The sequence below is a fragment of the Chroicocephalus ridibundus genome, chromosome 2 (genome assembly GCF_963924245.1).
Source record: "Chroicocephalus ridibundus chromosome 2, bChrRid1.1, whole genome shotgun sequence".
NCBI lineage: Eukaryota > Metazoa > Chordata > Aves > Charadriiformes > Laridae > Chroicocephalus > Chroicocephalus ridibundus.
In genome coordinates, this window is record NC_086285.1 from 160,747,172 (window position 1) to 160,765,545 (window position 18,374).

At 44.6% G+C, this 18,374-nt stretch overlaps 2 protein-coding genes across 3 annotated transcripts in view; one reads left to right on the plus strand and one right to left on the minus strand.

Moving 5' to 3' along the window:
- The window catches only part of CCN4 (cellular communication network factor 4), a 41,033-nt gene extending 37,187 nt beyond the window's left edge, over window positions 1–3,846 (plus strand). The window contains exons 4-5 of the mRNA XM_063324051.1: window positions 677–870; window positions 1,373–3,846. Coding sequence (XP_063180121.1) covers window positions 677–870; window positions 1,373–1,672 — 494 coding nt within the window. The 3' untranslated portion in view covers window positions 1,673–3,846. The remainder of the gene's footprint in view (window positions 1–676; window positions 871–1,372) is intronic.
- Window positions 3,847–11,583: 7,737 nt separating this feature from the next.
- Window positions 11,584–18,374, minus strand: part of NDRG1 (N-myc downstream regulated 1) — a 42,975-nt gene continuing 36,184 nt past the window's right edge. For both annotated transcript variants that reach the window (XM_063327570.1, XM_063327571.1), the window contains 5 exons: window positions 17,976–18,027; window positions 17,171–17,218; window positions 15,610–15,645; window positions 14,170–14,221; window positions 11,584–13,443 (listed from right to left, as the gene is read on the minus strand). In XM_063327570.1, coding sequence (XP_063183640.1) covers window positions 13,178–13,443; window positions 14,170–14,221; window positions 15,610–15,645; window positions 17,171–17,218; window positions 17,976–18,027 — 454 coding nt within the window. In that variant the 3' untranslated portion in view covers window positions 11,584–13,177. The remainder of the gene's footprint in view (window positions 13,444–14,169; window positions 14,222–15,609; window positions 15,646–17,170; window positions 17,219–17,975; window positions 18,028–18,374) is intronic.

An 18,374-nucleotide genomic window follows, 5' to 3' on the forward strand; every position in this document is an offset into this window, starting at 1 on the left:
TTATATTTAATAATTAATGTAATAATAAATAGGATAGTGAGCAAGCTCAACGCAGCAGAGGTTTGACTGTGGGCTGTACTGTGAGTTGCAGACCAGTGGGGACTTTGGCCGAGGCTGTGAAGGAACCTGAACTGGGGTTGTCGGCTGCTTTCAAAACAGAGCCCACCCTTTCTTCAAGTGGCTGCCGAGCTCCCCGAGAGCTATTCAAGCTGCTCTTCCTCCCACTGAAAGGCTGTGGCTGCTTCCCAAGCCCCTCGGCCATCCAGCAAAGACTGTCAGCCACTTTCTGCTACAGAGAATCAATTGAATGGGCTCAGAAATAAACCTTCACGGTGAGATCAGATTCTCATCCCTTTTCTGCACTGGCTGGCTCAGGCCTCTGTAATTAAGTGTTTGTATTGTGGCAGCACCTGGGGGTCCCAGACAAGGACCCCCTTGTGCGATGCTGCACAAGAAACAAGCCCTGGCCCCGAGCGCTCACAGCACTGGAGGGTCTGACACAAGTAGGTCAGTGGCAAAGGGGGTGGGATGAGGAGGTTCACAGGAATGCTGAGCCACTTCGCTGTGATTTAATTATTTGGGTTAGTGGCCTGAATGCGTAATGAGCTGGGGAGAGGGCGTTTAATATGGAAAGCTGCCCTGGCTGAATAATGTGGGGTTAATCTGGTCTCTGCAGCGTACGAGGGAGAGGACGAAGCCTGGCAGAAGAACTGCATCGTTCACACCTCACCCTGGAGTCCCTGCTCAAAGACCTGCGGGCTGGGCATCTCCACCAGGATATCCAATGACAACGACCAGTGCCGGCTCCTGAAGGAAAGCCGCCTGTGCAACATGCGACCCTGCGAGGTGGATATAACCAAGCACATTAAGGTGGGGACTCAGTTTCTCAATGCACCCCTTGAGCTTTGCCTGGACACGGGGTCAGCCTTTGCTCGTCAGCATTCAGGCCTCTGAGGGCTGCACTTCCACATGGATTTACTGTGCTGCAGAGAGGTCCAAAACGTGTCCTCCCTGTACTACCACACGCTGATATGAAAACCTTCCCCTGAGAGCTGTAATTCCAGCCAAGAGGTCCTTGCAAGGAAAGGCAAGCCAAGCCCACGGCACTCACTGTTGGTTTGGACAGACCTATGACTCAGCTAGTGGAAAAGCAATGCTGCACTGCTGATCAAGGCTATGAACTGTGTTTTGCAAGTATCCTGCTTGCAGCTTCTGGGTGCATATGTCTAAATGTGTAAAACTGCCACACCCTCTAGATCAGGGCTGTAAAATGCTTCAAAACCCTTTAAATATTGGGAAGGTGGTTTGCATGTCCTACCTGTGTCAGCAATGAATATTAACCTGTCTCTTTTTCTGTTCCTCTCTGATCTAGCCTGGGAAGAAGTGCTTGGCTGTCTACAGGGCCAATGAACCAACGAACTACACCATCTCAGGATGCGTGAGCAAAAGTCCATACAGACCCAAATATTGCGGCGTCTGCACAGACAACAGGTGCTGCACACCCTACAAGTCCAAGACTATTGAAGTGAGGTTTCAGTGCCCAGATGGAACTGAGTTTTCCTGGAAAATCCTGTGGATCAATGCTTGTTTTTGCAACCTGAACTGCAAGAACCCAAATGACATCTTTGCCGACTTGGCGCATTACCACGATTACTCTGAAATCGCTAATTGAATTGGCTGAATGCTGGAATTGACCCATTGCTCTGATTTTACAGAGGTTTTAAAATAAAAGGAGAATCTTTCATCCACTGCCAATGTACAATTTGTTTTTTTCCTGAGTTAGGATGTCAAATCTCCTTGTTTTGCCACACTGTTTTCAGAGAGGCCTTGAACAAGCAGGGTTTTCAAGTCAGACCTCTATCCATTAATGGCAGCCAGAAATTCCTCTATGCACAGATTCCAGACATAAATGACAGTCCTGTTGGGACTGCCATTTATTAGGCCAGCAGTTTAATTGCCCAAAGGACAGAACAGTACACTAATATGACAGCAAAAATATGGCTGTCAGTAGCTTAGACATGAGCCTCAGACATCATTACTGTCATTTCTTGAATAACGTGGTCTAAGCTGGAACATGAGCATTGGCGTATATGTTTTATTTTCAACATCAGACTTCAGTCTTTGATGCTGGTGACCCTCAAGACTAGACTCTGGTCTCTGTCACACTGAGATCTGTCCTAGAAATTCTCCCTCTGTCATTGTCAGTCAGATCCCACTCCATGGTGAAGTTCATGGGAAGAACCTAGGGTTTCTCCTTAAATCTCTGTGCAAGGAGTCTCTGTTTCACTGCACTAGGATGGGACAAAGATCCTCTGTGTCCTGCTCTCCTTGGGCTCACCCTGATCTCTTGCACCAGGGATATTTTTACAGTTTCTTTACCAGCTCTGATCTTCATCAGCCTGAATGCTCTGAATCCAAAAATGACCACCCCAGAGCTCGTATTTTCAAAATAGATCTTCTTGCTCATGCATTACATACCGCTTGTAGGTTAGCTCTGCAGACCTGAAGAAAGCAAGATGAAGGACAAGACCTCATAGGCCCGTTTATTCACATAGAAACGGTGTGGTCTGTGCTTGGGAACCAGCAGCTCCTCCTCCCTGTGGTGTTACCAGCACACAGGTCCTGCTTCCCACTGCCACCTTGCCAGTGACACATACCTTCCTTTTGCATGGCTGGGGTGGAGGAAAGGAGACACATGCTAATAGAGAAAGGAGATGTTAGGCTTACTATTAGCTCTGTGGATGAGTGGGTGCAAAATGGGAGGACAACCCTTGGCATAGCTTCTGGTGCATCAGTTGCAACTGGGCTGCTGCTTAGGGTAAACATCAATGTAAACATTTTCTGCAGAAGTGGTTTCACATGTAAATGTCAGCTAAGAGAAGAAAAAAACCCTGCCATTACCTTTCCAACCAATAAATTTCTTATCGCTGAAGCATACTGGAGCCAGTTTTTCTTCAGTGAGTTGTTGGTACCATGGTATGTTTGCTGGTGCTTCACTTGGGAGACCTGAGCAGTAGAAATGTGTTTCTGTATGGGGAACTGTAGTCTCTGCTTGCAAAATCCCTGGTGGCATAGCAGATCTGCTGAGTGACACAAGGACCGCAGACTGGATCAGCATGGGACTGAAATTCAGATGATGTAACTGTTTTAAATCAGTCACTTATTTTGCTTTAGTTCCAGTTGGCAAGTTGTCTGTCTTCATCTTGATAACCCAGAGGAAGCTAGATTAGTTCCCAGGAGACATAAATCTTTCTGGCTATGATAAATTAAAGCTTCTTGTGAGCAGGCTGAAAATAATGCAATCCCTATGTAAAAACATCTATGAGAAATGCTGTATATTTGAAAGGCCGTTAACTTCAGTAACATCTTTGTATACAAGTTTTTCACCTATACATTTTCGATAGAGCAAGGTCATTCCTTAATTCAAAGCTTTTACTATTTCTTTTTCGAAGCTTCCCTGAAATCCCCAGGGGCAGAAAAGAAGGGTGATCCCTGTCTGCATGTTCCAGTGTGGGTGCAACGCACCTCTCCTGTTTGTTCCTCTGGTGATGAGGGACCTGAGGACACTGGCGCTTTGCAAGATTCAGCCTCACGACTGTCTTTGGCCTGGATGATGTGACAGGAGAGGTCACATCTGACCTGTGCACCTCCACCCAAATGAGAGCTCAGCACTTCACTAAACTCCTTCACTTGGTAAAAAGAGGTCCAAGGGAACATATGAAGAAGTTGACCATGTTTTCCAAAAAGGAAGGTGGTTTATATTGAGGTGCTTGGTAGGGAAGCCATCCTGGGCTCTCTTTCTTTATATGATCCCTTAAGCATGTCTTGGAATCCTGTGTTCGGGTTCTGGCCCATCTTAAAACACCATATATATGTGTGTGTGTATATATGTACTGTATATGCATATATACAAATATACACATACATACATGCATATATGTATATGTATGTATATGCACATATAAAATACTATATGCATGCGTTTATAAAATGTTGTATGTAATATTATATATAAAACCATATATGAACAGGTCCATAATATATATGTGTATATTTACATGTACATACTCCTACAGTGCAGTCTGTGGGTCATAAAATATAGTGTGTATATAGTGTGTGTTTATATGTATAGTCAATTTTTCACTGTCTTACATGTACACATAAGGCCACAAGAAAACAGGATCAGAAGACATACCCAAAAATTGTGGCACTTAATAGGCTTGCTTTCCTTTGCAATTAGCTAACGTTGTAACCACTGTAATCAAAAGCTGCCGTGGCTGAAACACACAGTTTTCATTGCGAGATGAAAGAAGCTATTGTAAGCTAATGCATGACCACAGCTCCAGTGCGTGTCGGTTTTTAGTGAAGTGAATGCCTGGAAACCACAGATCCCGCCCAACGCACCCAAGATGTTTCTGTTTCTAGCCTGGTTTCCTAAGGGACCAAGTCACACACAATTGTGCCGTCCATTTGTCTGTCTGTCTGTCAGTGCCTTTGCAGGAAATGTCAAAGTAGGCAGAAGAGTAAAGATCTCAGAAACATTGCAAGTCCTGAAATAAAAAATGAAATAAAATAGCAGGAGAGGGGAGAGGCCCACCACATTGATCCTACCAAGCCCATGCACATCTGCCAGGCAGCCAACGCATCTGCAGCATGACCCAACCACAACAGTAACATTAAGGGAGTTTGAACAGATGCACCAGTTGGAAACAAGCAGCCACAGAGGAGGGAGATCTGAAGGCATCACGGATGGGGAATAATTGTGGTTACACTGTTGTAAAGGAGTTTCTGGGGACTCTGGACACAAATCTATAGGATACAAAGACTTATTAGCTCTACTCCTTGTGCAACTGCTTGTCTGTCTGGTGACACTGAAAGGGAAAGAGCAACGCTTGTAGCCAGTGGACTTGACTTGCAGTTTGTGGTGCATTAGAGATCCTTTGTTTTAATGGATGTTTACAAGAAGATTAGCCGTAAGACTAAGGCAATAGATTAGCCTTTAGGTTTGGTTCGCTGGCTCCCTGTGTGCTTGGGCAAATCATGTATCTTTGCAAAAGTACTTTTATGCTTACTGTTTAAATACATTAAGGAGCTAGATCTTCAAAGGCTTTCGTGGATACAGCCCTTTGCTTCGCTTTTCCTCAATTCTTTGGAGCAAAAACAACAAAGCCCTACTGTTCATTGACTCTGTTGAGAGTGAAAACTCCTCCAGCAGGAACTGATGCTCACTGTGCGTTTGTATAGTGCCCCGTACAATGGGCCCAGGTCTCTGCTGGGACCTGAAAGTGGTACCATCATCCAAGAAGCCAACAATAATACCATTGAGGAGATACCAGGCTCCGAGCTGGTGCTAGAACCCTCTGATGCAGCAGTCCAGGGAAATGCTTGAGAAAGGACTGGAGGGACAATTTTGCAATCCAGGCTAAGCCGAGAGAGTTTGACACACGTCCTGCTCATGCCAATTATCTTGTTGGTTTTGCAGGCTGGAACAAGGATTGCAAATGGGATTTTGAGGGTAGGCTCATGCTGATATGAACAGCAAGACTCCAGCTAGCTCCAGTGACCGTATCCCTTTGCCTTCTGTAGGGGCTTTACCAGAGGTCAGTAGAGTGGCTAAAGCTGCCCTGTTTGGGAGCCCCAGAAAGCAGGATAGCCACCCACTGCAGGATGAAAAGAAGCAGGAATGTGACTTATAAAGATGCCTTTACATTCAGCATGCATGCAAGTGGAAACAGGGTGTAGTGCCATTGCTTTATTTTTGACGTGCTCACTAGGATTGTGCTGTGTATGCGTAATATTCCAGGAAGACCACAATATTCAGACACACTGTGTCATCTTGGAAATTAAACCCAGAGATTTCTTTTTTCTCCTAGTTTTTTGAAGGAATTTTAAGACAAGCAGTTTATTAAACCGATGGAGACAGAGTGCTCTCATTAACCACAGGGACATATCCATGCACATACCTTTTCAAACTGTGACTTTCCAATTTAAGCAGCTCTATAGAGTTATTTCTGTAAGCTTCATATGCTGAAATATATGAAAAATTAATGGGAAAACCAGATTGGTTTGGCAGTGTCAGTCTGAGTCATAGCAACTATGTTACACGTATTACTTGTTCGTACAGCATCATGGTGAGGTTTTATAGGTGGCATGCTGCTGCTACGCTTTGAAGATATTAAATAACCTCATAAGTGGTAAATGATTAATGAATCTGTGACTGACACCTCATTTAGAAACTTAGGCAAGCAAAAGAAGGTGAAATATGTTTGCCACTGACATTTCTTTTCCTTTTCCAATCTCCTCGCCTGGCCAATGTCCAAGTATGTGTTTGAAATGTGTGACAAAGCCCTGAACTGAAGGACACATGAAAATAAAAATAAAGAGCCAGCAATGTGGTAAAAAAGGATGCTATGGGAGCATTTCCTTAAGTGTGAATATTTTGGCAGCTTTGGAAATTCATGTGTTCCCCAACTCACATGTCCTTGTTTGCTGGTCTGTTTCTGGCTCTAGGGTTTGATTAATTTTTTTCCCCAGCACTCTTACTGGACTTGGGAATAGCCTGTTTAGAAGCCTTTGAGCAAAGTGGAGTGTGTTACTCAACCTGCATAAGCATGTCTTTATCAGCTCCCTTGAGAGGCTGCAGAGTAACCTATTTGCAGCAGCCACAGAGACAGAAATTGTTCAAACAAGGTTATTAAAGACATGGAGAAAAAAATTTAAATTAAAGAATAATTGTTCCATATCCCTGCATTTACAGATCCTCACAGCCTACCCCAGTAAGGATTCTACCATTTAATTATAGGAAAAAATACAACATAGAGTTTTCCCCCAAATCAAGTTTTCCTTCCAGTCTGGAGTAGGTTACCTGCCTCAGTAGGAATTTAAACACTTAGAGTGGCCTCCTGTCCTGCTCAGGGGTGGGTCTGTGCTGGGCTTGCTTATGGCTACCAGGAAAGCACCCTCTTCCCAGCCTTTTCCTTCAGTGTGGTTTTTTCTTTTGCTGGGAAGGGAAGTCCTCTGCATTTTTAAGCACATTCCAGCAGCTGTGTCCTCTGGCGATAGCTTCAGCAAGGGTAGCACGTTTTCTTGCTGCCTCTACAGGCACCAAAAGTCCCATTTGGCCTCTGTGTCTTCTACTTGCACATGTGGGCTTGCACATAAAGGGCTTCCTGGCAGCTCTCTCAGCCACCACATTTGGACTAGTCTGGGAAACCCACCATCTCCTAAATACTTTGCACTTTCCAAATGAAGTGCTGGCCCTGTGGCAACTGTGCCAGGCTCTGCCCCTGTGAGATCTACCCTGCATGAGCAGCATGGAAGGACTCACCATGGAAGGATCAAAGTTCAACATTGGCAGCTGGCGATAAAGAATTTATTTTCTTTGATTTGGTCACTGGTTATTATTAAAACACAGTGCAATCAATCAATAAATAACAATTTCCTAGCTAGGGAGATGCAAGTGTAGGCCTGAGGTAAGGCAAAGGGGTCAGACTGCATGCATCCCACCAGTGTGCGAGGGGCTGGGGGGCACCTTTTTGTGGGGCAGGCTCGCCAAGCCCTACGAGCAAGTTGGCCGTGCCCCACAGCAGTGATGGGTCCACCACATGGGGCAAAATCACAGCCTGGCAATCAGACCTTCTCTGCCCATCTTGCTGGGAGCAGGGTGCTGACCTTCATGGGGACCTGCACACACACAGAGAATCATAGAACGGTTTGTATTGGAAGGGACCTTAAAGGTCATCTTGTTCCAACCGCCCTGCCATGGGCAGGGACACCTCCCACTAGACCAGGTTGCTCAAAGCCCCATCCAACCTGGCCTTGAACACCTCCAGGGATGGAGCATCCACAACTTCTCTGGGAAACATATTCCAGTGCCTCACTACCCTCAGAGTGAAAAATTTCTTCCAAATATCTAATCCAAATCTACTGTCTTTCAGTTTGAAGCCATTACCCCTTGTCCTATCACTACATGCCCTCGTAAAACGTCCCTCTCCATCTTTCTTGTATCTTTCTCCATCTTTCTCCATCTTTCTGTCCCTCTCCATCTCCAGATACTGGAAAGCTGCTATAAGGTCTTCCTGGAGCCTTCTCTTCTCCAGGCTCCACAACCCCAACTCTCTCAGCCTGGATTCATAGCAGAGGTGCTCCACCCTTCTCATCATCTTTGTGGCCCTCCTCTAGACCAGCTCCAACAGGTCCATGCCCTTCTTATGTTGGTGGCCCCAGAGCTTGTACACATGCACACACGCACAGAGCCAAGAGCTACAAAGTCCAGGTCATCTGAGTGCCACTGCTCATGTAGGCTTCGCCTAGAGCCACCCTAGCCCTTCCTGAGTGCAGCCACCCTGCAAACAGACCTTCCCTCCCCCAGTCCCCTTCCCGCACTGACCCTGACCTGAATACCATAATCCACTTCAGCCATAAGCAATTGCAGAGAGTGGCGGGTCACACAAGGATATTTTTTCTGCCGCGGGTCACAGCTCAGTGTGGTGGTGCTGCTTGGGAAGGAAAAGCTGCCTGCTATCCCCTTTCCCAACCCCTGGGCTCTTCTAGAGATGCACGCTCATGTCTACATCTAGTGCCTGGGGTATATCCCACAGCCACAAGTGCCAAAAACATGCAAGATGGGGGGCTGTCTCTTTAATTACATCCAAATAACAACTCTCCTCCAGCCCCAGGAGGTGCTGGGTGAGAAAACGATCCCCACGCTGAGTTGCAGGGAACAGACATTGAACTGTTTGGCGGTTGTAATCAGAAGCCTTTTTTTTTTCTTTCTTTCCTTTTTTTTCCCCCAAGCACTGGTCAGCAGCTGTGTTGTTTATAAAATGAATAGAGCCCTTAATGAAGCAATAGATAGAAACAGTGAGAGGCTGTGTCTGTCTGTTACAAAGGGCTGAGGGGGAAGGGTTGATCTCCTAAAATACCCTGACATCCTTTCTCTCAGTTATTTAAACATTAGGCGTAGCGGTGATCAGCTATCAACATAAAGCCTATATTTGGCTCAGTGGAAACACTAAATCCACACATCAAAACAGCTGTTCGTATACACAGACCGGGAGAGTCTTTGAGTTACAGTGAATGTGAAATGGTGCAAAATGGTGCAAAAAAAAGCAGACAGCATGTGGGAAGGGGGAGGACCAAGTTGCAAGCAGCACTTGGGAGACACTGCTCAATGTGTTGTGTTGGTAGAAACAACAGACGGCGTTACCGGCACATTGAGGATTGCAACAAATACTCTGCCCAAGATGCAAAAACAGACAGGAAGAGGATTCTAGCACTGGAGAGAAAAAATAAGCAGCTTTGCTATAAACTGTTTTCTCTCCAGCTCAGTCCATCTCTTGCAACACATGACATTAATCATAAACCCCCAAAACACATCTAGGCTAAAGTTTCCAGCTGTTTAGTCTCTAGAGACTTCTAAAGAGGGAAGCAGCATCCTTCAGCACAACAGTCCTGCTGCGACGGCATGATATTGGCACATCCTCTCCCACTCCTCCTCTGCAAGGACAGGGAGGGGAAAGCCATCTTGAAGTTTAGCCAGATTTTGTACAGTAGATGTTGAGGCGCAGGCTGAGGTGGGAAAGACTCAGATTTCAGCAACGACATCCTCTCCGCTAGCGGTTTTGGAAAGCACCGCTACAGCGAAGGTTTGGCATTGAGATATGTTAGTGCAATCAGGAAGTTTCTTGGTCCCTGAGAGCCCGTTCTCTCCTCTTCCACTTTTTATAACCCCAAAATCACTGTGAGGAGTGAACTGTTTCCTTTCTGGAAACCTCCTGTTACCCAATCGCAGTCTCCTCTATGCCACAGGACGTCCTTTCTCCATGGTGGCCATTCATCCTTTGAGAAAAAGGTGAAACCCCAGCTCATATTTTCTGGTTTAATGACACTACAGTATCCAGGCTAACTCTGTCTTTAAGAATAATGCAGAACTCAGCATTTGCAACCTCTAGGAAGGTTTTTTTTATAAAAATTTCTAATAAATCTGCAAGCCACTTGCAACTGTTCAGTTACAGAACAAGTTTAAGGTGCCAGGAGACCAGCACTGCAAGAAAAGAGGTGTCATAACTCCTTGTAAAAGGTAAGACACCACTCTGCCGTGCTGTCCTCCAGCTTTTCTGTACAGGTACATGCTGTTCCTTGCCAAATGAATACTTTTTGTTGCAAAGCTGACATTTATAGTGGTCCTAGCAACTCCTCGCTGCTCCGAAGTGCTCGCAGATGCCTTTGTGCTGCAAGGAGGCTTGGATGCGTTCCTCCCCGTTAAACAAAAATAAACTGCCTGGGCTTGACAGGCACACCATGGTGTCCTTGTGGAAGGAATGATTAGCCATTCCCAGAAAAGCTCAGCGAAGAACCTAACTTTGCCCTTCTTTTGTAAGATGAGTTGGCACAGGTTTGTCCCGTTTTCACTGGTGCTGGCACAGGCAGGGGTTGACCAAATCAAGCTTTTTACTGGTATCAGTCCAATCACAACTGCTGAATCATCACATCTAGCAAAGCCTTGGCTCAGACATGCCAAATATTTGCTTTTGCCTCTTCCTATCACAGGATTTTTTGAGATACGTGAGAAAGGAGCAGCTCAAAATAGTTTCAGCACAGCCACACACCCACCTGTCCCTGAAAACCCCAGCACGGTAGATCAGTCACTAGGTAAGAGCACCACCTCCTCCCGAAGGTCCCAAGGCAGAAAGCACAGCAAAACCATTTTGGTGACCAGGCTCTGTTATTTTCTACCGACTCCCCATGCTGAACACACAAAGGGAGCCTCCAAACCCACAGAGGGATGCTTCCCCGGGAAGGGCAGGTATTGCTCAAGTTACAAAAAGCTGCAATTTTTTAACAGGAAACCACCGAGACAAATAGAAGCTTAATGTGAAAAAGGACAACTGTACTTCTGCTTTAAGGACAGCCACAAAACAATGTTTTAATTCTTTCCTGAACCTTTAGATTCCCGTCTGTCTTGTATTTGGGGAGTCCTTTCAAAACTTATTTGTGAAAGGTTAAGCTTTACTCTACTTTTCTGAAGTTAGAGTCTTGCAAGAGGTCTGAAAAGAACAGCTTTTAGAAACTCAGAGTGGCATCTGCAATTTCAGTCAAGAGGCCCAAATTCCTCCAAACATCAGTGGGAACATGTCACACATTAGTGGATTTACAGATCAGATTGAGAACAGAAAGGATGCAATGAGCATGGCACCAACTCCAGTGAGGAAGTCAGCAGACAGATCCCAGATCTATGCATTACACGGTACTCGATCTCTGGAGAAAAAGAAAACTTCAAACCGCAAATGAACGTTACTCCATACCAAGCCCTCAATTTTGTTATGCATTTGTTAGGGCCAAATTATCCTTTAGTACTTTGAATAGCCAGTCACACCTAGTACTGTAGTGTGTTGTGTTTTCTCAGTATAAATAGTAGGCTGGAGTGGGAAAAAAAAAAAAAAAAGCTCTGAGCACAAAAGTAGGGAAGGGCAGAGATATGTGCAAAAGAAAAAAGATTTCATTCATACAAAGGGGTGGCAAGAACACACCCCCACTGAGAAAGACTATTGTACTCCTGGTAAAACATTAAGACACCAGACATTGCAAAGTTACAAATTTATTTGTTTTGAAATAAATACAAATACTTCATTAAGAAACTTTTCTTGATAGACTTTACACAATAGCTTTATTCTTTCTGGAAATTGTCTTTTCTTCCCACAAACTGTTACAGATATTCTACACAAGAGCTGAAGTTAGTCAATATAAAGTAATCTAGACCGTGTTCTTCTGAACAAGCAATCCCAAAGTATTAACATTTGCTATTTAACTGCTCGGCATTTGAGTTTTCTTGTTTGTGTGAGGACTGCAATGCAGCAGGTACGCACTGGAGCTTGGGAAATCCTGTCCCACTACCTATGCAAGGACAACCTTCAGAACACCCGACTGTGAGAATCTGACCGTCAAAAAGGTATCAACCCACTAACGTCAATGAAAGTAACCCGTGGTATCAGGAAGCTACGTGAAGATGCAGAACCAGCAGACCATTACATTTATGCAGTCATTGAACACTGTATTTCACAGATACAGTGCTGCCGCACCACCACTTTGTGGAATACGCTTCTCAGCACCAGTGAGATCTCATCAGAGTTTCAAATCTAGTAATTAGTGGCAGTTCAATGTACAGTATCTAATTACATGCCATCCCACAGTTATTCATCTCTCCTGACAAAGAACAGCTGGATCTGGCTTCGCTTACAGAATTCCAAATTTATCACAATTGTGCTGGACACAAAAACTTGAGCTGCAAAGATAAGAAGCTGTCTGAAGGAAAAATCAAGCTGTTGCTGCTTCGCTGGCATGTACAGCTACCCTACTTGTTACAACTACACCAACTTTTGCAGTATGGTAAACCCTTTAGCCCAAGACCCCAAAGAGGAAATGCTACCTTGCTTATTAAATTTAAATCCTGTCCTCATTTGACTAAGCGGGTTTTAGGGTCTAGGAGGGAGGGGAAGGAAAGGAAGACTGGAACTAAATCTCAAAAAAGTGAAATAGAAAAGCTTAAAGATTTAGTTCATCTCAAAGTCACATTAAAATCGCCTATTTTAGTAGTATATTATTGTACATAGGAAAACAGGCTTGAATACTAATGAATTAGAAGGCCTATAAATGCACGATACATTAACTTCTCTATCATTTGAAGTCAAGCTATATACAATGAATTCAACTCCAGCTTCAACATGAGGCCATAACACATTTGTTTTGTTTCCTTCTTTAAAAGCCAACTATAATAGTGATTTTTTTTCTCCCCCTCTTTGAAACTCATCTCAAATTGTGCCAGTATACTGAAAGAGAATAAGAGATACAGGGGCATGTAACAGCTTTGATTTTAAAGGAGGATCTTAAGCAAGTCTGGTTTGATTCTGAAGTGTTTACAACCACATCAGCTTTTGGCAAGTATCCTTTAGAATTTGGCATCCATTGAAGGAGGGCACAATAGCAGCAACTGTCTGAGTTACAAGAATAACGACAGAGCAAATGAGATGCTTCTTTTCTTTGGTCCCTGTCAGACCCTGGTGAACAGAGTTCATCCTAGAGAATAGCTTGAGATTAATACCAGTTATGTTTTTTGTGATACACAGGGGGCATCCATTACTTTTTCACACTGTGACCAGTTTAAACCTCCCACGGCCATCTAACAGGACACTTCCATGGACTTAGGGCTTGATTGTTCAGCATTGCTTGCCGAGTTCGGCGTCAGCTCAATGCGTGTGTCTGTGTGGGAGCGGTTCCTGGCACCGTCCCCGGTGTGGGATCGGCTCCTTGTTCCCTCCCCGGTGTGAGACCGGCTCCTCGTGCCTTCCCCGGTGTGAGACCGGCTCCTCTGTCCTTCCAAAGAGGTTACGCTGGAGCCAGAAGCGGTGCGGGACCTCATCAGCCTGGTCATGCTAGCAGAGGGGACTGGAAGAAGAGTCTTTCATTAACTCCTTGCTTCGTTGGCTTGGAAGACAGCCCTTGCCTTCCTCTCCAGCCCTCACCACCCCTGGAGAAGCCTTCAGGGTTGAATATATACTTTTCGTGGTAGCTTCAAGTGTAGAAGAGTACCACTGCTCCAGGAATACAGTTAAGGAGCCCAAAATTGGTGGCCGGGGTTGGGGGATTCAAGACAGAGCTTTATGGCACATTGCTGTGGCTGCAACAAACCAGAGGAAAACTAAAGAGACTCATCAGATCTCCCATTACTTTCGGATGTTTAACCTCTGCGGCCAGCCCAGGCTAGCAATGCATCCACACAACAGCAGTTGTCAGAAGCGCATACAGGAAGGACAAAAAGCTACAAATTAAAGAAGTCTCTGAACTACAACTTAAATGTCATGCGCAGCATATGAATCATCTCCTGTGATGCAATTAGGGGACACCATTACAAACATCCACCTTAAAAATATCAAGATAGTAAAGCAGGTATTTGTGGGTATAAGCTGTCTACAAAGCTGTGTAGTATTTTATAACATAATTTGGTCTGAAAACCCTTCACTCAGACACCACAGGTTGTTTTTTTTTTCCCCTTAAAAATGCATATCCAACAGGGAAAAGATCACACATCTGGGATCATAAGACTCTCTTGGTGCTTTGATGCCCAACAAACTTTGGTAGCCAGCTGACCCATTCCATAGAACTGATACTTACTGTATCCCATTCCCTGAACAAAGTATTTGAAAGCTTCTGCGAGCTTGGCAGGCTGCAAAAGAAAGAGAGTATTATTATATGCAGTGCCCAGTGAGATAGTTGCATTACAATGTTATAGATGCCATAGATGCCCTCTTGTAACAGGGACATCTTAAATATTTTCTGGGTTCTACTGAGTGTCTGAAAATTTCATTAACACGAGAGGATTCCACCATTCCCCTCCCCAGTCTGCTCCCCTGCGCCGTTATTTTTGAGTCTGCTCCCCTGCCCCATTATTTTACCAAACGGATAGATGCATTTGAGAATGAGATTTCCAGACTAAAATTGATCTAAGCCTAGACAAAACTTTTCGTGCAGTTCCTGAGGCAGGTGAGCCCATGTAAAACTACTGGCCTCACTAAATATACGAGGCAGTTCATACAGGGTCAGTAATTGAGCAATTCCTAATCAGCAGAGAACAAATCTAGCTAGTCAGAGCTGAGAGTTACGTTTATAAGGCAAAAAATCTCAGCAGGAATACACACAAGCACAACTGCCTGCGACTGACATTCTTGCAATGAAACACTCAGTATTTCTCTCAGCTGCCGACACAGTGGCCAAATAAGCCTCACAATCTCAATTACTGCACATGCCAATATTGCCTATATTTTTTCTATAATTCTACCTGAATCAGTGCAAAGAATGGACTCCGTATAACAGAAGCAATGCACATACTCCTGTGTGGCTTTAAAAAAGCCTTTTCCCCCCTCCCCACCGTTAGAGCACCCACACTGCCTGTACAGGGACTTCTCAGCTGCAGGTAATTACAAATTAATTTTTTTCCTTAAGTTTATGAACACATTATATTGCTTAGAAATATGTTTAGAAAACATCGCGTTCTACAGATGACTTACAGGTCAGCTCTTTAAGTGAAGCAACACTAGAGCATAGGTAAAGTTTAACTTTCCCAGCCTGCTTTTATTAGCAGCCTTGGAATTTATGCCTAAATACATTTCTGAAACTCCAGTCCATTCTCAGTCAAGCCGAGTCAGTGTATGCAAGAACACAGCGTTGTTATTTCCTGCCTCCCACTTTCCTGATCTATACTATAAATAGCCCCAATAAATATGTTTTTAAAACACTAGTGCTCAAGCCCTAATCCGTGTTAGCTTAGTAGATAGGCATAAAATAATACCTCCGCATTCCCACCTCAGACCTTGACTCGCTTAAGACTTAATTAGTGGAAATAATATCCCCGCCCAATCTTAATTTTGCACTTCATTGGTCTTTCAAGAAAAAAGAAAGCTCAGATGACCGATTGACATCATTATTCATGAAATCATAACCATCCTTTTGGCTGACATTTGGGAACAGCAAGTACCCTACAGGAAAACACCCATTTATTGCCGTCTGACACGCTGCAGAACAGGATTAGTAGGATTTCTGTCAGCCAAATCCTACCTGGGAAACTTGAGGGAGCCCACCGCAGTCAGCCATCTGAAACGGGGATGAGAACACCCAGTTAGCGTCACGCCAGAGGAACTCATTTATGCTCAGGATATATTAAAATGACCTTTTTAGCTATCTGGCAGAAAAACATTTCCTTTTGTTGTGCGAGTAACATACGTGGAGATGAAGGCACCAAAGCAAGCAGATAAACGTTTATAAAAGCTACGACTGCACCCCAGAAAACCTCAAAGTGTCTTGACCCTGAGGCAAAGCATCAGCTGGAGCCACAAATAAATGTTTTTTGCTAGGCAGTGATTACCAGTTTCTTAGAAACTAGCCTATTAGTCCTGGTTACAAGCTCAGCTCTGAATTACTTGGTACTGACCTGAATGACAAACAGGGGAGAGAGAACAAACACCTAAGCCTCAGCGGTGAGAGGGAAAAACGATTTGCTGAGATTGCGGATGGCAAGCAGGGAAAGCCAAATTAGAAAAGCTATCTTGAGTGCATGCAATATTTTTGGAGCACTTCATTTTTCCTGCCACTCCACCCCTCAAAGCCAACCCAACAAAAACAGTCCTGTTCCAAGGAACACCACAAGCTGAAAACAGTTGAGTTGTGAATTACAGGAAACCCCGAATCCTATCTAGGATTACTTAGCAGCAAAACAGCCCTGCAGCAGGATCTGGCATCAGGCGTATCCCTGGCCTGAGCAAAGGCTGGCCACTGATAGAGGATTTGAGACAGCGTCAGATTTTTTCTTAGGGTGAGCCTGCCCTCTCCATGCGGTAGGTCAGCAGTGTAACTCCTCAACATCAGGAGGAAAAAGCATTTAAAAATAATTGTATATTACCATTTTCACTGATCAGCTCAATAAAGAGAGATACAGTAAAAGTTCCCAGCAGAAACATGAACGAACTTGTTTCACCGTTTGCATGCTATTACACTCGTTGCATTTTAGTTCACCAGTAAGGAGCTGAAGATTGCACCCATGCTCTGAATGCCAAGTATCCACCACAGCCTTTGCACAATGTTTTGCTGTTTGGAAGTATATTTTATCAAGTTTTTGGAAAATAAGAGAGTCCTGGATCGTGTCCACATAAAAGGCAGGATGACAAACCCATGGCTGATAGATCGGACGTCTGTTCATCTGACCCTACTGCTGAGGGACAGGCGAGCCGCGGAACAGTACGGGCTGGTTTGCACTTCCACTCTGCCGATGGCTTTTCTTCAAACCTTTCAAAATACCTCAAGATCAACTTTGCCAGCTCTAGTCAAATTCATTATGGGTATGTGAAATACTGAGCCTTTCAAGTCTCACCCTTAGTATTTTAAAATGGAGGAGCTGAGAAATTCCCTGTTGTTAACCTTGACAAGAAGCCCCTAGTCTCATTTATCCCACTAAGATACTCCTACCCTGAAGGAACTGCCTTTCCACATCAGAACTGGATTCTCACTGCGTTATCTGTACTGCAGCACATCGCTCTGGTTCTGCTTTTTTTTAGTTAATCATCTAACTGATTTTAAATGAGGGGAATGTTTATTTTCAAAAAAACCCATCTTACGTTATTACCTTCAGAAGTGTGGTCCTTGTTGGGTCCAGCTTTGAGTTGCATTCAACCTGTATTAAAGAACAGCAGCATAAGGCATTATACACAAGATTTTAATTATGAACTGCTGGATGAAAACAGATTAAGTATCTTGTTTTCTGCCTTAATCCAGACTAAATTGGGTATTTTAGGTTCTGTATAAAGACTCTATGTATACATATATATATCTCTTTGAACTCAAGTAGGTCAGTTCACATTTCTGACTGTATTCTTTTCCACGTACATGAGAATTTCAGATTTTTTTTATCTGTTTCTGGGACTCCAGTGGCAACAAGTGTTGTTTATCTTGCGATGTGGGGTCATCTGGTAGCGTCCCAAGTGGTGAGGAGCCATATGGCCACCGGCCAGCAGGCTGGGCATGCCCGTTAAGGCACAACATTTGAAGTCACCCAGTCATCTGGGGCGCGTTATAATGGTCAAAAAGAAGCTCTTCGCTTCCATAGTGACCCAGGGCAGAGCTCCAACACCACAGAACAAGCTAAAATACCAGCCGCAGATTCCTCTCTAAAGGAAAATATTTGCGGTTCACTGGAACTGCTGTGGCGATTGTTCCTAAGGCAGTAGCTATTAAATAATGGTGCACAGAAAGAGGGGACAAACAGCGAGGAACTAATGGCAGCTCTCCCGCGGTCTGGAAGAGGAGAGCCAGCTGGGCTGGATCGATGGCCAGCGAAGTTGCTGCCCGGGCGTGAGCTCTGCCGGCCTCGAGCAGCTTCTTGGCTCGCCTGCCCGTCAGCACGGGGGCAAAGCACGGCTCAATATACGCACCACGGCATCCACCGCCGGGGAACTGTCACCAACCACCAGGAGGACGGGGCATCTGCAGGGAAGCACACAAAAGCAATGTTATCCCTGTGATCCAGCCCGGACTTGCCCTAAGCTGCATTTTGTTTTGCCAGAAGGATGAGACAGTTAAGTGTGTGAAAATGATTTGGTTTGTATTCCAGACACATTAAATACATATCAAATCCACTGTATTAACTGCAGATCTACCAACATGCTCTGACACCTTGCCTGAAAACCCGTCTTTTTCCCCACCTTGTAGCAATCATCCCTTCTGAGTGCTCTTATTCCTTGTTTTATAAGAAATTGCATGCAGGCACCATCACCAAAGTCTCACCCCCACCCCTCTGCCCCCTGAGCTCCAACTTTTGGACGTCTTATCCA